The sequence below is a fragment of the Pelecanus crispus genome, chromosome 3 (genome assembly GCF_030463565.1).
Source record: "Pelecanus crispus isolate bPelCri1 chromosome 3, bPelCri1.pri, whole genome shotgun sequence".
Lineage (NCBI taxonomy): Eukaryota > Metazoa > Chordata > Aves > Pelecaniformes > Pelecanidae > Pelecanus > Pelecanus crispus.
The window spans coordinates 8849656-8872169 of NC_134645.1; the positions used below are offsets into that span (position 1 = coordinate 8849656).

Genomic DNA, 22514 nt, shown 5'->3' on the forward strand with positions numbered 1-22514 from the left:
CTGTATTCTTTTTGCCACCAAACCAAATTCTTAAATAAAATTTTAAATTAAGATAAAGTACTACAGAAGAAATGCCCTGGGAAGCATGTGTATCAAACATGTCTGTGAAATGTTTCACCTTAGTGCAGATTGGTTATATTTAAAGTGATGCTATTAACCCTTATCCACTTTGGTTGATAGCTTCTTTTTTCACTTCTGTTTTGAAGTCCACCATCTGTCTTGACTGATTACGGCTCTCAGAATATCAGGTGATTACCTTCTACTTAGCCGAGGGGGAAAACAGGACTTCATCTGTATTTTTATTTGTATTTTCTCTCTGAGCAAACCCTTCTTAGACGATTCTTTTCATTGCTGAAGTGGCTTCTACTGTTTCATTAAATTGCCGTGCAGTGTCTACACAAGACAACTTTGAAAACGGAGCTTATTTGGTGATGTGTAGTCCTGTTGTGTTGACCATTTACCCATTCAGGTTTCTTTTAGCAGCCAAGTGTACATGTGTGTAAACTGTACCAGGCAAATAGTTGCAATTCCTGTTTTCATGCTAGATGCTTCAGAGGAGATTATCTTTCTCCTGAGATGAGCTAAGGTGCAAAATACTAAGTTACTAAAGTGACTAATGCAATGTTGTCAGAGGAGAATTATACACAGTGACAAACCAGCATACCTGCAGGGGACTCATCTGTCAAGGAAGGAATTCATTGCTCATTTCTAACCAAGATGTGAATAACAGTAAACCATCGTGATTGTTCAGGTCCAGTGCAGAAGACAGGGCTAGTCCCTTAATTCTGAAATATTGATGCAAAATAGTGCATGTTTTGGTTCACATTTTATACTGGTTTTGACAAGTGTGAACTTCTGTGGGGCTTCTCTGTACATTTCTTCATTTTGTTACATTGCCACAGCACATGATTCTGTGACCCTTATGCAAAAAAATTGAAATAGGCCTCATGTTTTCTTTTGACTGTGGCTTGGAAAAGAAGCTGTGCCACAGTCCTTAACGGTGTGCAGTTACCTAGTCTCTTAGGCACACTGGGAAAGTGTGAATGAATAGTAACGATAAAATTTGTGATTGTATTGTGCACCTTCACGTATGGGGTCCCTTTCTTTCTCTGCCTCTTACGTAGGACTGCCTGTAGGGCTAGGAGTCAGAGCTCCTCCATTCTGCTCTGAGCTCTGCCTCAGCCTGCTCTTCAACATGTATCAACTCATGTGAGCAATTTCTGTCCACTTTTGTGTACTATGATAACAATGATAATACTTGTGCAGCACAGTGTGTGTATTTTTTGCATCAAAATGCCAATTGTATCTTTGTCCTCTGTACAGGCTGCGTATGATATCTAGGGTATGATGTCCATATTCTGGTTATGTTGGAGAGCTCAAGCTTCCAGGGGATGTATGCTTTCATTTGTTTTGAACAGTCACAGTTGCAGATTATCAGAAGTAGTGATGATCAGCTGCTTTGGCAATGAAATTTTAGATGTCTCTTGCCAGGCACCTGTATTGCAAAATCTGAGTCATGCTGTATGTCAGAGAGAAGAATTACACCCAGTGAAAAACCAGCCTAGCACAACATTTTCAGCAATGTTATGTATGAAGTGTGTTGGTACAAACTCGAGTGCTCATGTCTTCCAAGCACCTAATTTGATGCTGTAGCTGTTGTCCCCTGGTTCTTCCCTAGCCAGGAAAGGTATAATGAAGTCAAGTTGTGATCCATAGAGGAGTGAGTCAAGGGGAACATGCTAGTGACTTCAGTGGGCTTTAGATTAGGCTCCTATATTTCTCAGGACGTTAAATAGGCAAATACAATAGTGTTATTTTTAACCTCTGAGATAATCCGCACGAGCTACAGTTTTCTCATTCTTTTCCCACACTCCTCGACAATTCTTGACAAAATGCTGCATGAAAATGAAAACCTGTTATTTATTACACTGACAACGTCGCTAGGCTGGGTGCATTGACAGCAGCTTATTCAGGTCTGCGTCTGCAGTGAGGTAAATTGTTGAAGCAGCACAGAGGGAAGAAGTCTCATAACTCCGTTAAACAATTACTGCAGATAACTCTTTACTAACCCTTCTTAAAATTTACCCCAAAGGGGTTATATACAAGTAGTGATTAAAATTGACCTAAATCATAATTTAATTAAAAGAAATTAAAATGCAAACTGAAAATGTTCAGTAACCTCAGGCCACCACCCTAATGATTCATTTTAATGCATTTGTAGTTCTACAATAATGGCCTTTGTGTGTATGTGCTTCTTGTTTTATGTCTGATGTAATTTTGTCACTGGAATAGTCTCAAAATTGTTTCAGGCTGTACAATCTTGAGTGTATATATGGATATACATGTGCTTTCTTCTCACACTTTAGGAGTTTCACTGAAGTCAGCATATCTACTCATGTGCGTAGAATGTAACAGCTGTAAGATCAAGGCCTATATTTTTAATTTTCTCATTAATTAGTTTCCCTGTTATCCTAGAAGGACCTTCGTATCATTAGTATGATTACCGTGGCAATATTTTTGTGCTGTAAAAAAGATAATTCAAAACTGGCATCCTTTATCTGCCAGTTCTTGGTTTGTATTTGCATTTGTCATAGAAGCATGTCCCAGCTTGAGAGAGATTCGCAGGCCAGACTGCAGGAGAGATGCATGGTCGCTGGCCACCCAGAGATCCAGAGGATGCACCCAGACTTGCATCGCAAGAGCCATGCAGGGATGTAACAGGGTCAAACCTGGAGCTCGAGGATGTGGTATGTACACAGATACATGAGAGTGGCAAACAAGATGTGAGCCTGAGGTGTTGGCTCTCTGTCTCTTTTATTACTACTCCAAGAAGGAGAAGGTTGTTTGAACGAACCTTACTCTGACTGTTGACACACTATGGGCAATACAACATCCTTCTCTCTAAATTGGAGAGATACAGATTTGATGGGTGAACTGTTTGGTGGATAAGGAATTGGCTGGATGGTCGCATCCAGAGGGTAGTGGTCAACGGCTCGATGTCCACATGGAGACCAGTGACAAGTGGAGTCCCCCAGGGGTCCGTACTGGGACCAGTGCTGTTTAACATCTTCATCAATGACATAGACAGTGGGATTGAGGGCACCCTCAGCAAGTTTCCAGATGACACCAAGCTGAGTGGTGCGGCTGACACATCAGAAGGATGAGATGTCATCCAAAGGGACCTGGACAAGCTGGAGAGGTGGGCCTGTGTGAACCTCATGAGGTTCAACAAGGCCATGTACAGGGTCCTGCACCTGGGACGGGGCAACCCCTGGTATCAATACAGGCTGGGGGATGAAGGGATTGAGAGCAGCCCTGCAGAGAAGGACTTGGGGGTACTGGTGGATGAAAAGCTGCATGTGAGATGACAACGTACACTCATAGCCCAGAAAGCCAGCCGAATCCTGGGCTGCATCAAAAGCAGCGTGGCCAGCAGGTCGAGGGAGGGGATTCTGCCCCTCTACTCTGCTCTGGTGAGACCTCACCTGGAGCACTGCGTCCAGCTCTGGGGCCCTCAGCACAAGAAGGACATGGAGCTGTTGGAGCAGGTCCAGAGGAGGGTCACAAAAATGATCCGAGGGCTGGAGCACCTCTCCTGTGAGGGACAGGCTGAGAGAGTTGGGGTTGTTCAGCCTAGAGAAGAGAAGGCTGCAGGGAGACCTTATTGTGGCCTTTTAGTGCTTAAAGGGGGCCTATAGGAAGGATGGGGACAATCTTTTTGGCAAGGCCTGTTGTGACAGGACAAGGAGTAATGGATTTAAACTAAAGAAGAATAGATTTAGGCTGGATATAAGAAAGAAATTTTTTACAATGAGGGTGGTGAAGCACCGGTGTGGTGGTGAAGGTCAGGTTGGATGGGGCTCTGAGCAACCTGATAGAGTTAAAGCTGTCCCTGCTCACTGCAGGGGTTTGGACTAGATGACCTCTAAAGGTCCCTTCCAACCCAAAGCATTCTGTGATTCTGTGGTACACGTACAGCCTTCTCAGTAGTGAAAACAATGTTATTATTAATAACATCTATGTTGGAGAGGTAGAAGTGGACTGGTTTGTACCGGTTATGCAGAATTTCTTCCTTTAACTAAAAAATATGTTATCTGCAATTCTGTTTTCTTCTGGAAAAATGTCTTTTTTGTACCAGTTTTTGAGATACTGACTTTAGCCTCAGCTCTAAGTACATTACTGACTGCTTGTGAAGAAAGTTACTGCTGAAGAGGAGTAGATGTATGAGTGAACCTGGCACTGATTCAGCTCTGAAATGGGAAGAGCCAAGAGGCCAGCAGGCTATTAATATTTTTGACTTGCCACGCTTGTCGCAAGAACAGTGAAAGATGTAAAAAGCCACATGCCTCCAAGGGTCTTGGAGAAAATGGGAAGAATAGTGAAACCCACTCTGGTGCTGCTGCTGAGAGTTTGTCCTCTGAACTTTCATAGGGATCTTGTCCCAGCCCTCTCCCATCTGACTGCCAGTTTATTATTTATCATATCATTGCTTCGTTTTGGGGCTGCTACTGCAGCTGGCATATCACTGTGCATGCTAAATACCTCTCCTTAACATAAAGTGGGCAGGCACTCGCAGAGTATCCGGTTTTCTAGTTTAGTTAGAAGTGCCGCTTGCTCTGCCAGCTTGCTGAGTGTGCTGATTGATCACTGTTTAGCCTGTTTTCTACCAAATATAAATGAGGGTATATATCATTTGGGGGGAATTTTCTTGCTGATCTCAAAGAAAAAGGCCAAAAGGAGAGAGCAAGCTCTGATCAGGCAGTAGTCAGTTTGGCAAGGGAAAGCAAAATACATAGCAAGGAGTAGGTATTTTAGTGTCTGATGTGCTTATTTTGTTTGTACGGTGCTACTGTAATTCTCAAACTCCTGTTTTTTCAACTGACTGCCATGCCGGGGAAAAGAAACAGATGTTCCCATTTGTCTTTTGATGTGGCTCAAAATCATTTACATTTGCTGGCCTAAAATGACACGACATGTCATTCGCCACTTTTTCTATCTGCTTTGGAGTGAGTGACAGATTGCTGTTCAATTACTAGCATAATAGAAAAGCAGATACTGTGAGGACAGCTTTCACCTAAAGGAAATGCAATCGCCAGTTGCTGCAGTAGTGGAAAGAGAAGGATGGCAGATACTGTAGAAGCCATCCAGTGGAAAAGACATTTTTATTATTAATAATGTAATGGGGAAGACTCAAAGGAATTGCACTGGATCTGGCTTTTCTGCCTGGAGAAAAGGAGAGCCAGGGGTGAATAAAAATATGGTGAAAAACTGGCTTACTACTCTTGTAAAATATATTTTCAGCTCCTTGCCTTGAGCATGTGCTGCTTAAAGCCCTTCCATTTGCTCTGCACCCAGCTCCAATGGAGAGCAATAGTTTCAGAAATACTCTTCACCAGTAGAAGGCACTTGGTGAGAGGCTCATTAGAAGGGTTTTTAAAAAACGGAAAAAACTCTGTCAGACGCTTTGGGATTAGTCACTTCTCCACCCGATAGTTTGCTTTCTTATCGCTGTATTCGTACCCTGCTTCCTCCCTTTCTCCTGAGATGAAAAGATTCCCCAGGCCAAGCAGAGCTTAACCCTTCCTTCTGCAAGTCGTTTACTTGAGGATCGCTTGTCCACTCGTCATTTTTTAGCGTTTCCTTTTCTCTAATTCTATCAAAGTCACTTCACATGCACAACACGTACTTTCAATATGCTGATTGAGATTAATTTTCATGTCACAATCCAGTCAGTCTGTTGGACTGGGTCGGGGTACAAGAGGTGAAGCTTCTGCTTAAAGTCTTTTACATTTTTCTTTCTAAAGGAACAAAATGAAGTGTTAGATGGAAAACATGTTGAGAATTCAATATATAGTGCTGTAATTATCGTTCTATTATACCAGTTTTAAACAGTGAATCTCCAGTGAAATAATAGACTTAGGGTTGACAAAACGTACTGATGAATTTCTGCTTTATCTGATAATCTGATGAACCAGATGATCATTTAAACATTCTTTTGTAGTTTTAAGTTTGCTCTGAGTATGTGACTTTAACAAGAGATGTAGTCCCTTGGCAATAAGCATGAATGAATCCTTGAAATACCTGGGTTTAGCCAAATAACTACTGGTTGTAGTCATACTTGTTATAATGTAGAAACAAGGATGTAGAAACAAGTGTCGTCCGGAAATGTAGTTTACATTGCGAATGCAGTAACGTAATTGCCGAAATTATTATCAGTGATATATCGGTAGTTACCATTTATGCCTGGCCTGCTTTTTCTGAATGTAAAGTCCTTCTGTGCAAAGAAAAACATGTTGCACTTGGCCATAATTAAATCCTTTATGCTTTGGCACAACTTGTTTCGCAGTGATGCAATATTCTCTTTGGATCTGACCTAATGGTAAAGATTTTTCAAGTGTCACTGCACTGTTGTGTTACAGGACTGTCTTGAACATACCATTCCTTTCTGCAGCTCCTGAGCTAGGTGACTTTATCCCTTTGAAACACATCTTGGTGATGCAAAGGATTTTTTTTTTTTTTTTTTCCGTATTTATTAATTGCTTGCTGCAAAGCTTGCGAAGTCCCAAGCCCATGTTTTAGAAGAAGAGGGGAGGGGGAGAGAAAGTTTATCTTCTAGTACAGCTGACTTTCTATTTTGTGTGCAGTCCTCCTATTGTGTGTGGAAAGGCAGAACACTGATTTTGAAGAGAATACTTTTTGATTTCAAGCGGGGCAAGGAAAAACCCAGCTGGTTTTATCAAGCCATTTTGGTCATCCATGTAATGCAATTTTTTACAGGTTAGAGCTCGCTAATGTGCTAAGAAATCACTACAGCTAGTCATACATTAAGGCTGGTTAAAATCGGTACAAAGAGTTACCAAGCAGGCAGGAGGCCTGAGTCCCCGCTGATGGCCATCAGCTGCTCCCTGCCCACCTCTCCCTGCTCAGGTGGGCTCTCAAAATCCTGCTCCATCTCCTGTCTTCCTGAGAGCAGCTCTCTGCAGGGTCAGCCTGGAAATACTTCTCCGCTAGTCCCATCTGCTGGATGCCAGGATGTATTGCCTGCTGGAAAGAGGGAGAGCGTCATACCTCAGCCTTTAAATATTAGCTGAATTCAGCGTGCCACCAGATGTACATTTGCTTCTGAAAAACACGCGCTTTCTCTGTTTTTCTTCCATCCACCTAATTGCATTCGGGCTACTGCTGTTCTCTTCAACAGACTCCATGTGTTAAGTAAAAGCAAGGTGGTGGCGCGAGGAACTTTAACCGTGTTGCTTTAGAGAAGCTGTAATCAGAAAAACCCAGGAGCCAGAAAAGATCACAGCAAAAAATATGTGTATCATTATCAAGCCATTTACAGGCCTGGGAATGAATTTCCTTTCTCCCAGTATATATGCTCAGCAGTCAGTTTTTCAAATGCCTCATTAAGACTGGTACTCAGCTGTTCTCACCGTCTATCTCGCCATGCTGGAAAAGAGGGAGCGTAGCCATCGCATCTGATCCAGCATGCTGCACTCTAATATTATTATGAAGCTAGAAGAGCCTTCTCCATCGTTGAAAATACAGACTTCCTAATATATTTCTAATCAGGCCGAGCAAAGGTTAAGAGAGCTTGATCTCGTGCCCATAGACATTCCCCAGGGTATTACTTTTCTAGTTGGTAATTTGCTGTTTGTTACCTTCCTTCCGAAAGGGAGCTGGAGGGAAGAAAATGGATAATGAATGCGAAAGCAAAGTAGTGGAGAAAATTGGGAATGAATGTGAATGTAAAAAGGGGAAAAATGCATTCAATCCTAGCCATCTTACTTTGGTTTATTTTGCTCTCTTCTTGGCAGTCATTTGTGATGCATTTTTATACTTTATGTGAAGTGGCATTGTGCCTTTTGCTTTAAAATAAAATTTGGGTGGTTCTCCCCCTCCTATTCTTACCTTCCATAGGCATTAAAGTAGGTTCTGCAAGTCAGAAACACAGCCACTTCAAGGATCTTGTGGAAATGTTACTAGAGGAAAATAATCCTAGAAAAAAATCTTTATAAAATACATAGACTGAGATCAAGCAACAATTTCATCTATTGCAGACAGTGTTTAGGGAAACATGTCTTTATTTGTTATACAGATATTTCCAGTGTGCCTATTGAGATAAAATCTTTAATCTAACCCCGCTTCCTCTGCTTGAGATGTGAAAATGTGACTGTTTTAAATGTAACTGGTTACATTCACAGGTTTTTTTGGTTTACCTTTGTATCTCTCCCCTTTTATCACAGCGCCTTGCCGTAAATTAGCAGTTTGTGCTGAATTGGTTACAATTAATATTGCTGCTGTTGTTACCAATAAAAAGATATATCATAAATAATTTTTATGCGTTTTTCTTGATAGGTGGTAACGGCACAGAGGAGAAGCAAAACCCCGAAGAAACTGAGGCCCAGAGCCGAGAAGCAGGTTTGTGCCGAGTTCCTTAAAGGACTTTCTTAGGTTTTATCCACCTTGGTGAACAATAACCTTAGTCAATGCTATTGATGGAGAGTGTTTGTACATTTTCACCAGATTAGCTCAGGTCTTGAGCAATTCTCCCATTAGAGACCGAAACTCCATTCATTATGAATGAATGTATTGCAATGCAGGAATGCAGACTTCCCCCTTTAGCTTACCAGCTCTACATTCTCCCTTTAAGGTGGACTACCTCTAGCTAATCCTCTAACTAGAAAGAAATAATTTTCCCTCTGTCTACAACAGAGTAGCCTTCTGCATGGAATAGAAATGGGGGAAAAGGAAATTTGGAGGAAGAGGAAGCAGGCTTCTTTTGATGAAAACTGTACTTCTTGAAGATTTTAAAGGGTATTTTCAAGTTTTAATAAATTGTCTACACAAGTCTCAGGGGTTATGAAGATTTAAATCCATACAGAAAGATATTGCATGTACTGCGAATGAATGTCAGAGTTCACGAGCAGTGGGTTTTGCAGATGGCATGCTTATAAATTATACTGAGTTCAATATTTTAAAATACAATGTCACTCTGTGTTCACAATAGATTTTCTTTTTTTTTTTTCTGTTTCTGGTTGTATTTTTCATCCTACCCGACTCTGTTCAATGGAAAAGACAACTAGAATTAATCGGATATCAAAAGAGCTGAAGTGACAATCAAAATTTCTGTAAATCCCCTTATTTCTTAAGGATTTCTTTTAGTGTAGTATTACATGTACCACAATGCTTTTCTTGTTTGGTTGTTTTTTTTCTCATTGTAGTGCAGGATGTTGCCTACACGTATTCAATCCAGAGAGCATGAAACAGTTTTCTTCAGAATTTTTCTCTTTTTTTTTTTTTAATCAGAATTGAAGATTGTTTTCAATATGTGGAAGATTGAGCTGAAGAAGGCCAGCCAGTAAATGCAGCAAAAAAATTTAGAAGGCCTAGATTCTTGACTTACCTGGTTTGCTTTCTGCATTGTGGCTGTTTCCGTATGAGGATTTCATTTGATGAGGGTCCTTCTTTTTGTCCTATGCACTGGGCACTGTGCTTGTGGAAGTGCAGTGTTTCTCCCTGCACTCCACAGGTCAGGCTTCTGCAATTAGGTGTTAACAGCTGATGCTGTCCGCAAGTGCTTGAAGTCCTTCTATGTTTCATGTCCTCTTTATCACCTCTTCTGTATGTCCTCGCGCGGGGCAGGCAGTGGGAGGTGAAGCCAAAGGCACACAGTATTACAGAACAAAAAAGATTCCCATGGACATCATCAAACTTTGGACCTAGGCCCTTTATCCTCCCCAAGATAAGCATGCAGGGGTATTTTGTAAGTGCTGGAGGACAATCACGTTTCCTTTCCTGGGTTTTTCACTTTTATGCTAGTCATATTTTAAACAGGAGAAAGGGACCAGGGAGAAGGGAGGAGTGAGTTGCTCTGTCTGAATCTAGACTCTGTTTTGAATCTCTGAGTAGGCAGGGGCATACCTTTGCCTGAGCAATATTGAGCTTTTAACGGTCCCAAGTACTGCCTTGCTGCTAGCTTGCCTAAGAGCTAGTACTGCTAGGAGCTCCTAGCTCAAACTGCAGAGGTTCCTGTTAAACCCGGTTATACTGCTGTCTACAGATGCCAAATACAGCCCATTGTGCTTGTCAGCTATATTCACTCTGACGAGATGTGTAGTTCCCTGGTATTTTGATTTGCAAAACAGTTCGATTGAATGAGATACATTTCACTTTTCCCAAGAGAACTAAGGAATACGTACCTCTCTAAATTATTACTTTGCTACTGGAGGTGTCTTAAATGCATTGTGTTTTTCCCAAAACCGTCATTATGACTTGTTATGTTACGAGCTGTCAGAGCTGGTTTATCAGAGCCATGATGTACATTCTTTTGCTATCTCGTATTGGTAGTCATGTTTTGTTACTCTCATGAAGAGCGTCAAAGAAAAGATCCAGACATTTTAAGTCCTAGATCCAGAAAATGTCATACTTCAGGAACGTGTTTTAGGTACATGCCTAAAGATAGCGTTGTGCCTACGCATAGTCCATGAATCACCTCCTCGGCCACAGGCACACAGTGTTACAGGAAAAAATTATTTGGCTTAACATTTAGCCCCATGAGTTCACATAGTGACAAGAACAGAGAGGTGTACAATTACCTCGAGTTAGTTACATTCAGCTAATGAGTTGCTGCTGCTGCTTTCCACTCTACTCATTGTGGAGACAAAACATCATCAGGAACGTTTAGATTGCTGCTTCTGTGCCCTTTCTTGGCAGTAGGAAATGACCGGATTTCCTAAGAATACGCGGTTGTATGCCTAAGACATTTCTAATCATCACTGTGAAGATCGCTGTAAGGAGCATTCCCGTCAAATGTTAAAGATCTTATTTGTATTTTCTAAACCAAAAGGCATAACCTTCATCTGAGTGTGGCAAATCACAAATCGTATATTTAGAATATTGCAAAAGAAAATGCAGGAGAAAAAAAGAGACACTGTATTCTTACCCAGTCCATTACATAAAGATTTATATATTCTTATTATACAGTAGTGAAAAAGCCAGTTATAGTGTATAAAGACTGGCCTGAATTTTTTCAGCTATTCCTGTGTGGTTTTTTTAAGGTCTGGCCTCCAGTCTGTCGTCAGTGAACTTCACAGTTAACACACGGAAAACCAAAATGGCAGGTGGTTCAGAGCTCTTCTTTCAAGCTAGTTAAAAATACTCAATGACTATATTAGGAAAAAAATTTTGCCAGAATCATCAGAGGCAAGCCTTTTGAAAGAAATGAAAGGCTAGAAATGAAAACAAAGGCTAATAAAGGTTTTAGAACTATAAAAATTGCCAAGAAAAACAACAGTGAAAGATAAAAAATTCTATTAAATTCAGGTACTAGTTTTATCTATTAACTACGATAGTTTTACCTGCATGTTCTACCATTGAAAAACTCCAAGCTGCAGATTTTCAGGGACTTGCTAAATTTCAGGCCTGACTCATGAAAGCTTCTATTTTCAGGAAAGCATTTGCATGTAATCATTTTGATTCCAATGGGATTCATGGACATGATTAAAGTTAAGAATAGCTTAATTGTTTTTTTCTCAAAATAGATGGATTAAATTAAAAAAGGAATCTCAAAGCAAATAGCAACACCAGCCTACCCGTGAAACTGATAGCTGTTCCTCTCTCTGTATTATGAGAAATTGAAATACAGACTTGATCTGGCAGTATTGTAATGTAAGTTTATCCCTGGCTTAGGGAAGACAATCAGACTAGTAATGGCCAGTGAATGGGTGGAAGCCCAGTAAATCAAATTCAGGTCTAGTATCTTGCCTCAATACAGCATAACACTTTTTTTCAGTAAAGTGGTTCATCAGTTTGCAATCTAATGAATAACTTCTCTTTCATTTCCTTGGTTCTTACAGATGAGATGAAACCTTCAGCTGTAGCCAGCCTATCATCTTCAGAAGAAACAGAGCTGAGTGAGGATAAAGGTACAGATTGTAAATTGTGTTTCAAAATATCCAGTCCCAAGAGGACATTTCATAAAGCCTTATTTTCCTTTGTCTGGAAATTGCCAAAATCACAGTTAAACAATACAGAAATAGGTAAATGCTTGGATTCTCATATACAAAAGTCTTTGTAATGAAGTACTTGGCACCAGCTGTTGTGCTGGTAGGAGAGGTGCCGTGAATTCCTAAGTCCCCTTGTTATAGAGGTAATACTAAAATATCATACATGACATATCAGAAATAAGCCCAAAGCTTGGGCTCGCTGGGGTGACTCACAGGCGTAAAGTTAAGCATGCACATCTATCTCGGCAATATTGGCTCCCTATTCAGAGCTCTCCTGATGGGGAAAAAGAAAAACACAATAGCTATAAACACATCAAGAGGAGACAGGAGGAGATGAAGTCATAATTGGGAGGGAGAAAGTAATGTTTATCTTGTGCAGACTGTGCTGGGCACTCAGATCATTTAGTTTGTGATAAATATTTAAAAGTGTCACAGGGCCAAATGACAGGGAGTTTAGGAAACAAGAGAGAGAGATGATCTAATTTAAATGTTTCAAGCTGAGATTTTTTCCTGTGGAGTTTCTGGTTTACAGATAGGAACCAGTGCACAGATGTACCGTTTTTGATAATCTTATGATATCATGCTATTAATTGCTTGCGCCGGTCTATGGTTTTTGGCATTTTTGTGGGGATACGTCAGGAAAAAGCCTGGGTGATTTATAAAATGTTCGCTACTGGTAATTCAAAACAGGAGTTATGCTATCTATAATAAATACAGTCCATCAGTACAGCCTTCAAGAAAGACTAATAGAAAATTTTAATGCATTTTACTGAGATAACATAATTATTAACATCCATTAACTTATTTATTTTAAAAGATTTAATGTTTAATTCAGTGTCGCTGCTTGACTCTCCTCTCATTTTTCTAGATAAGTGTGACGGGGTGTGAGATCTTGCCCTTTTCTTCCAAAGACACGTGCTAGAGAGCCCACATACTTACCTGATTATGAGTTCAAAGCCTTGTGCAGGTTGATTTAAGTGCTCTCTTAACTGAATGATTGATCCTGCAGGGAAAAAAAAGCCGCAAACCCTTGCTGGAGCACTGGCTTTTGCTTTTGATATCTTCACAGATTAAGGTCGTGGCAAGGCAAAATAGTGACAGATTCAGACTCAGCATAGCTGGTGATTGCCTGTCATTCATTTCTCTTTTTTGGCTGACATTTGACCTGTTTATGTATACTGTATCTATAAGATCCCCCATCAGATATGTTTTTTATGTTTCATAATGTGAGGGTCACGGTGAGGCTTTGGGTTTGGATTTTTTTTTTGCTGTCTGCAGTCTTACTAGAGATTCCAACATTTTGGTGTTGCTTTGAGTGCTTGTTCCTGACTATGAAGCCGGTGTCTTTTCTGATAGGCTTTTCAGTGACCATCTCAACGTGTAACCGCTCCAGTTTTTTGACCCATTGTATTAGTTGTCTCTTCTCAGGAAAGTGGCCATCTCGGTGCTTGTATGTCTCACTTTTCCTATAATATGCTTAGAATATAGCGTTTTCCCCTCTTCTCTTGAAAGGTTAACAGAAGAGATAGTGCCCTGAGAAATCCAAAGAGTGGTTCCTCTTTGATGTCCTGCCTTGCCTCAAAAGTACGACAAAAAACACCTTGTAGGGAAAAAGGAGCAAGACAGACTCTCCTCCATGTATTTTGTTTGTAAAGTCGTACAAGTAGAAAAAAGGAATGGTGGGGCAAAAGAACATGTTTTGGGATTTGCTTGCTAGTTTTTTAAATGTAACCAAGAATTTTGAACAATGAAGCCGTTGTGTCCACCAGGCCATGGTTTTAATCCTTATTTCCATTCGTAGATTTTCAACTTTTCAGATTTTAGATTTCTGGGGTGTTTTAAAATGAATACTAGTTACAAAAAAACTTGCTACCGCTTGGGAAATGGCACTTTTACAAAATCCTGGCATTTCTGAAAACACCTGCTGCTCCCAAAATAAATTTCAGCCTTCAAATTGTTTGCCCACTGAGTTAACACAGCTAAAACCTGCCAGGTTCTGGAACATACTCATTTCTGTAGTTTATCTTCAACTAAATGAACTGGATGTAAAGCATTTAAAGAAATTATGTTTTTCCAGTCATTCCACCTAATTACTGTGAAAGAAGATTTGTGGCAAATAAGTCTAGGCTGCATATTCCCAAAATGCATAGTTTAAACCACTCAGAATAGGAGGTTTCCAAGCCTACTATGGAAGTATAGCAGTCTTTCAAATGTCAGTTCTGGTGAGTGCACCGAAACAAGTATTTTGACTCCAATTAGAGTTGACTAGTAGGTTTTCTGCTTATTTTTTCTCATATTTCTGGGATTAGAATATAGCAAACACATTGAAATAGTTATTTATTGCTCTCAAATGTGGTGATATTCAAAACAGAGCACATGCATCTCTCCTACCATGAAGTTCTAGCATTTTTGTCTTACTTGAGTTGTCTTTATCATTTTTTTTTAAAGGAAAGGGGAAGGATGGGAACATGAAAGGGGATGTTTCATGACAAGTGCATGGAACAGTGCAGGAGTCATGTTTTGAGGGGCTCTGATTAAAATGAAAACCAACTGTGAGATTACAAATTTCATATTAATGTGAAAGTATATGTCTCCTGTTATTCACCATAGAAGAGACACTGTCCAGAAAAAAAAGTCCGCATGGGCCCAGTTTGCATGTGGCCTTTGAGCAGACTGAATTTTTTGAGTGCTCTGTCTGTCCTCAAGAAAAAAAAAAAAAAAAAAGGCAGAACAGTCATATTCCAAGAATATCAAGATGTTTGATGTTATGCTGTGGAGGTATCCTCTTATTCCAGTGTGTGCCAAGTTTCTATTTCCACTGTCTGGAAATACCGGAAAGAAATGTTGCAGTTTTACCCTTGAAAACTTGCATGCCTAACTATTAGCTCTTGGGGGGAGAGCTGACATCTCCAGGCAGCACCTTCGTAGCACTTCATTACTGTGCATATGGAAGTAGATCCTTTATACACAGCGTATTTCAAGTTAGAGGTGCTTCCCTTTATGAAGTGTAAGGGCAGAACAAAGTGATTAAAGTCATTAATGTTTATGCAGCAGATAAAACACGTATCAGACAGGCTGCACTCAGTCTAGTATGCCTGTCCATATGAGATTGTGCTGGGACTACAAACTCATTTTAAATCATAAGTGGACCATATTGTATATAGCTGTGGCTTGGTTTGAACCCGTGATGTATGTGTGTGTGCACATATATTTGTGAGTGTGAGAGAGTGTTCTGCATCTTCGTCTCAGTTACCTGTCCTACCAATTACTATTTAACCTGATTTAATGATAGGGCTTTCTGGTAGAAAAATGAAAAAAGGAACTGGATTTAGTACAGGTGAAGAATGAACTCCCCATTATGCAATCATGACAAAGTTTCTGTGCACAATACACTGATTTTAATTCATTAGCACTTAATAAGAACTGAATTTTCATTTGAAGGTCAACTAAATTAAATCATATGCTAATTAATTTAAAAAATAAAGTAGCGATTAATTATTTCCAGGTGTTCACCAAAGTCTGTGCTCTTGTGGGAGTGCCATTTATAAAGGGAGTGACTATTTTTCTACATTCTCTGAAATGGAGTCAGATTCAGTCAGCTAGAGGGCTTATGTTGTCAGAAACAGAATTAGGTATATGCCTTGGCTAGGGGTTAGCCCTAAAAACTCACTTTGTGCAACCCAGAAGCCTGTAAGTATCCTGCCTGTAAAACATAATGGATATAAAATTCCTGTTTGGCCAGCTGTAGTTCTCACCATGGAAGAATCTTGATGTCCTAAAGACATAAATGATTGAGAAAGGATAAACTGAAAGCTAGAGCATTTCAAATGCAGGGGAGCTGTGCAAATCGACCTAAATTAGACATTGATAAGTGGGTGAAAAAGATTGACTGAAACGCTAATATGTTCAAAAAGAGGTGTTTAAAATCAGCTCTTAAGTATATATTAAGACATCTAAATGAATGACCTGATTTTCAGAAGTGCTGAGTGCTCAGCAGCTACCAATGAAATGTTTTTACTTCACCCTTGGGCTATGATTAGACCTGGAAAATTTCAGCCTGAAAAATTTCAATTATAGGTAACTGAAAAAGAACCTTTTTAAAGGAAGAATTTCAACAACCCCAACCATAGCTGTGGCTCTGCATGCCAGCTAGAGTGATAACATTTTTCTCTCCCTTGGTTAGAACGATTTCTATGAAAGCATATTGGCTAACACAAGCTAAATGGTGTGGTTTGGGGTTTTTTTAAACCAGGTACATAACCATCACCATCCAACCAAGTGTGTATTCTCCTAATATCCTCCATAAGGGTTACTTCAAGCTGTGCATAATGCGGGTTATTCACTTTTCCTTTTAATCTGACCTATCTGTAGTATAGTGCATCCAGACAGGGTCCAGACCATAAACTACTCAAGAGGTATTTCTGCTCTACCCTTCGCCAGTACAGGCAGCTGCAACAGCTGACACTAATCTACTTAGCTGGTTTATTTAGATCCTGCTTATTTTTAAATACTAGTTGACCTGGAGCCATCCAGCTGCGCTCCTGTCAGTCCGATGCAAGGACCTACTCCTTCCATTTCCGCCCCCCTCAACCCTTACCTTCAGCTGTGCAGCATCTTAGGAAAAATTTCTTCACGGAAAGGGTAGTCAAGCATTGGAACAGGCTGCCCAGAGAGGTGGTGGAGTCACCATCCCTGGAAGCGTTCAAAAAACAGGTAGATGTGGCACTTCGGGACATGGTTTAGTCTAGTCTGCCCTTGATTGGTTTAGAGTGGACTTGGTAATGTTAGGTTAATGGTTGGACTGGATGATCTTAAAGGTCTTTTCCAACCTAAACGATTCTATGATTCTATGATCTTCTCCTGGGAAGGGTCTAACTGAGGCGGCCAGGATTTTCTCAGCTTTTTCCTTTCCCAGTGCCCTGTACAGCAGGCCCTGCCCCTGACAGCAGCAGCAGCAGGATGCCCACAGTTATCGTACCAGCTGTGCCTGAAACTTCTTTTGTGGACAGAAGGTGAGGTTAGAGGAGATGCCCTTCTGTCAGCTCGAAGCACGAGCGGGTGGGAGCATTACTCAGTGGACCCCACCTGTGGAGATGAACTGCCTGGTCTATTACCCAGACACTTGCAAAAATACCTCTACAGGTTGTTGCACCTAAAAAGGTCTGTTTTACCAAGCCGTATAAACTTGGGCTCCAATAAATCTAATCTGTCATAAAGATAGATTAAAATGAAATCTTGGTGGATATAAAAATAACATTTTAAAGTCAAAGCTCAAGAATATCTCCCTAACTTCTTATAAATCACCATTTTATAGTACTTCATTTTAACACATTTTCCCCAGTTTATGAGGCAAAAGAATACCCTAATCATGTGGCAGCCTCCATGCACACCATTACCTGTAATTTTAGACGCCCGCTTGATTTCTTTCACTCTGGAAATATTCCAGTCATTTTTCACAGTATCATGCTTAAAAAATAAAATGCACTGAACCTGTTTCTTTCATAATGACCAGCTTTTTCCCTCTTTAATCTTCTCACAGCTCCCTAAAACATGGTGATTTATCTATGCTGTATGCAGGACCCAGGTGTGTTGCACATTAGAAACGACTCAGTAAATAAGCCATACAGAGAGTAGCTGGGGAAGTGAATTTTAAAAGATCATTAAAACCACTTAACATTCAGATCTTACTATTTCTCCTCTTCCTTAGCATTTGCAAAATCCTGTTTCAGCGGCATTGCTTTATACAGTCAAAGAAAAAAAAAAAAGACGTGGAAAAGCACGGGGTTTTATGCAGTATTTAGACAAAATAGTGTCTGATTATTGGCAGGAAGGGTAGGATTGGAGGTTTATTGCAAGCTAGACCATTTTCTTGGAGCTGAATTCAACACGCAGTTGATATATTGGAACAGGAATACTTGGGGAGTATTCTGATCAGCTTCCTTAAAGACCAAATATTTTCTTCACGGGTTGTGAAAGGCTGGGGCTAATTCCCAGGTGCATTCAGCCGTGCAGCCCCATGAGACAGCTGTTTCAATACAGTGGAGGGGTGCAGAGCCAAACGCTCCTGATGTGGACACTGTCACTGCAGCAACCAAGTAAAAGCAGGTTTGAAGGAACTAAGGGATGCTCCGACTTCAATGAGCGCTTCAAGGCTTGATGTGTAGTAGATAAAAGTGGCCTATCTTTGGTTCATTTATGTCATTAAATGTCACGTTTGGTTCATTCATGTGTGATCAATGATGACATTAAGAACTGTGCTCCAGTGTAGTATCAGAAACACTGACTATTTTCAGTCCTGCCTGGAGGAATGTTAACCCCTACAGTCCCAATTTGCAGTTACCCAAGGTAAATAGTGCCCAGCGTGTGTTATCAAAAAACTAAGTGTACTGTGCTGCGAAATAATATCCTGACTTGGATTGTCTGGTACGACTTAACAGATAAGTAGCAGTGTTAGGAGAAGACTAACACTGCTTTATGCCATTTTAAAAATCAGAGTTAGTTCCCTAGCCAATTAGAGATGAACAAAGGCTTTAGGGAGGGCCAGAGCTTTCGTAGACCATGGAATTGTTTAGGACTATGATACTGGCTTATGCCCCGTTGCATAAGACTCCAAAGGGCTAAGAAAGCACAGAGGACCAGCTGAGCCCAAGGGATACCACTACCCTACTGAAAAATTGCACGCAGAAAGTAGTATATCATGAGCATTTGTGGGATTCCCACCACTGCTTGCCAACTGAAATGGAGGTGGCACTCTTGCCTCATATCCAATTTTGGAACAGCTTTTATTGAGTGGTGCATTTGGTCTTACATTTTTACTCTTGCTTGGCTCAGATTTTCTTCATAAACCTGGGTTTATTCCTTTGCTTTATTTTATTCTTGTTAATCCTAAAAGTAAATCTGCCTTTGGACCTATTGGCTTGAATATTTGATCTAATATTTGCATTTGAAAAAAAGAAATCTTTGGTATGGTCTTGACCTTAAAGATTTTGAAACTCAGAATCTACATACTAATGCAAAAACTGATTTCTTCTGCTGAAATAAGAGCCACAGACTCTTACAGCTAGGCAGTAACTCCTCTCCATGTTCTGCTCTTTTCAGAAACACACTTTACAAAAAATAACTTGTGCAAAATTGTCATTGCATATTGCCTGGGATAATTTGGAATCCTGTGGAATTTTAAAATTGCTTTCTTGAACCCTGGAACAATTAGAAAACTGTTCATGACCCAAATGAAAGTTTACCAGAAAATTACAATCCCGTAAGAATAAACGGTGCAGAGCCAGCTATGTGTGAAGATATGCCACATAGCGTAGGTGGTCTCCAGCTGCGGTGCCTAACGCTGGCACTCGGCACAGCTGCGGGGTCAAACTGCCAGCTGTGCCAAAGGGTGGGAGTAGCGACAGCTCCCCACCCTGTGCAATAACCGTAGTTTGCCATAAGCTATGCGGTGCTCCGCGACAAGCAGCAGCCTGATGGGGCACATACATCAGCCGAGCACGGGGCTCCTTAAAGTCCATTTGTTGTTATTGACCAAAGTGTGTAATTGTTCCTCTGATGCTGGGGATTGATTTTTGCATGAAATTGGAGTCATTCCTCATTCTAGGAGAAAAGGTGGCACCCGTGAACTGAGATTAAAGGCACAGGTCTGGGAGTATCAAGTGATGTGCAATAGGTGTTGGATAAGATAGCTCTAAGGGTCTGATGGGACAGAGCCGTGTGCATCTCCCACCCGTAGCAGGTAATATAACACTTTATCATCACTTTTGGCTGTTTGAAGGGCTGTGTTTACGCCCTGGCTGCACGGTACTTAAGGCAGAGGACTTCTGATTCCAGCTTTGTCAGTACAGTTCCTTTTACAAACATGCAACTAAATCATACAGAAAAAGATTATATTAATTTAGGGTATGGGGCTACAGGTGATACAAATCTTGGCTTGTTTGATATCCTGAAAGCTTTGTCAAAAACTTCAGCAAAGCCAGAATTTCACTCAATGGGTTTAAAGTTTGCTTGAAAAATTCCCTACAGATTTTTAGTTCCATTCCCACTTATACCAAGAGGTCCTTCAACTCATTTTTTGATTAAACTTGGAATTTGATGAAATTCTTATTTATTTTTGCTCTGATTCAGGCTGATAGGATAACCCCTTGTAACTCATAGCACAGTGTGGCATCCTAGCGTGAAAGGCCAGCGCAGTGGCCCAGCTGATAGCAGTGATAGCAGCGAGTAGCGTTTTAAGTCCACAGTAGGGTGAAAAAAAGCGCAGCAAGGGCAAATTTTAGCAAATTGTACATCAGTGAGATATTCTGCTTTCAAACTTGGATTTATAAACTTATTGTCATGCCATGAAAGAAGTAAGAAGCTGTGCAGGTAATTAAATATTTGCCTTGGGGGATTATTTGCAGTTAATTAAAGCCACACACTTTCAGTGCATACCTTTTCTACAGATTATTAAGTTTGGATCAGATGTTAACAACCCAGCTTTCTCACTTATCCATCAGAGATTATTCGTGGTAAGTTTCAGGAACAGGGTTTTACAGAGACATCCTTTGGTATATTGTAAGATTTGCTCGGCTATATTGTGGAAAGGGGCCTTCCAGAAGCAGAGCCGTAACAAGACTGTCATAGCGTAATTTATTATCATGCACCATAGATCTTTTGGCACTGTCACTTAAGCTTTCCATCTAGCAGCATTTTAGAAAGTGTTTCACTCTGGAACACCAATAGTGATTATCTGTTACCACTGCTATGACCTCAAGTGTACTTACCCCTGTGGTTTGCAGAAATGTTTGGTTAGATCAGCTGTTGTTTTTAACAAGGCTCCAAGAGAGCTCTCTGTCCAGTGAAAGCTGTGTGTTATGCGGGTGACCAGAGCTAAAATGCGTGGCTGTGTTGCTGTGATTTCCTGACTGCGGTGGAATGATGCATTTCTCCATCCCCATGCAAAAACTAAGGAGTGGCTGTTGTCAGAAAATGTCATTTGACAATACAAAATAATGCCCTGTGTTTATGAAGACTGCAGATAGCATAGCAAATGGACTTATATCATCTAATTTAAACCTCACTCTGCCACTGGTTCAGGGTATGGCTTTGGGCAGTTCATTTTGCTGGTCTCCCCCAAAAGGAAAAGCAGTCTTAGCCATGATAATTACCTTGGAAGTTCTGTCATCAAGAGAAATGAGGTTAGGATTTGCACTGGGATTTATAGGACTTAATGTTTGTCAACCTTGTAGAAGTCCAACCATGAAAGGTGCTGGCATTGTTCTAAATAAATCAGAAATCACTTTATTTATCAAGTAGGTAGTTCGTGCTGTTTCTCGTAGCTTTGTGCCACTCTGTTCATTAGAAATAAAATTCTCAGTAGTGCTGCGGCTTATTCTTGCGCATCCTTTCTTGCCAGCTCCTTGTTTCAGGTTTGTACTTGCAGGCAAAAAACTGCTCAGTAAGTGTACAGATTTTGAAATCAATTTGAATAATTGAAACCCGTGTGTATACTTTTGTAGTATGTAAGTCTGTAGTTAAACAGATAGAAAATCTGTCAGCGTATCAGAATGCCAGATATGAAGCTAGCACCTAAGGGCTACCTGTGTCTGAAGTAACTACCAGACTTTTCCAGCATGAAAAACACTGCAGGATTTGTTTGTTTGTTTGCTGTTTCCTCAGACTCCCTGAAAGACTCCAAAGGCGCACAGGAGAGTGACCCAGCGCATCCTGTGGGTTGTGAACAAGATCCAGCCAAAGGTAAAGTTTTGTATCAAAATTCTTTAAGACAGAGATAACGAACCAGTTGGGAACCTTAGTTCTTCCAGTTTCAGCATCCAGTGGTTTTCAGCCTGACCTCTGCTGCCTTAAGAAAACACTGTCGGCTAGTAGAGGTTGTGTGCCAACCAGTTGTGGTTCAGTAATCTCTGGTGTTGCTGGAAAAGGCACACGTGTCCAAATATGTGGGTTTAACCGTATTGATCCTGGGTGCATCGCATTGTTATTATTGTCCTTTGTTGTTGTTGTTGTTTAAAAGCCTGTGGGGTGATTCTGTTCCTTCTGCTAAGTCGACTGTCAAGTGCGAGTGCTTTGCAACAGCTCCTATGAGACTCAGTGTGTCAAGGCTGAGCTACAAAAGAAGAAAAAGAAAAAAGTTGAATCAGGGTCAGTTTGGACCAGCCATTTAATGTACGTAATGCTTAGAGTTTGTTAAGTGATACTTTCATATATAAAATAATTCCAACATTGTTCATTTAATAGAAAAGAAGCAGTACTTGGCTGAAAAGGACTGTGCTATATGTTCGGTTCGTGTCCTGTTTTGATGAACTTGCCGTTGCCTGCATGCAGCCATGGTGCTGATGTCATTTTCAATTTGTCATGGTAACAGGACAACAGGCTGTTTCTGCAGAGGAGGAGATGAAAACTGGGGCAGATTCCCAAAGCTCCTGCATGGAAATAGAAGGTACTGCACATGCCTTGAAACCAAAGAGCACGATTAACAGGCAAAACCACTAATTATCGCTCGGATAT

General features: G+C 40.6%; 1 protein-coding gene across 1 annotated transcript in view; it reads left to right on the forward strand.

Moving 5' to 3' along the window:
* MACROD2 (mono-ADP ribosylhydrolase 2) overlaps window positions 1-22514 on the forward strand; it is a 905314-nt gene that overhangs the window by 845437 nt on the left and 37363 nt on the right. Inside the window, exons 12-15 of the mRNA XM_075708098.1 lie at window positions 8356-8418; window positions 11856-11924; window positions 21666-21743; window positions 22372-22446. Coding sequence (XP_075564213.1) covers window positions 8356-8418; window positions 11856-11924; window positions 21666-21743; window positions 22372-22446 — 285 coding nt within the window. The remainder of the gene's footprint in view (window positions 1-8355; window positions 8419-11855; window positions 11925-21665; window positions 21744-22371; window positions 22447-22514) is intronic.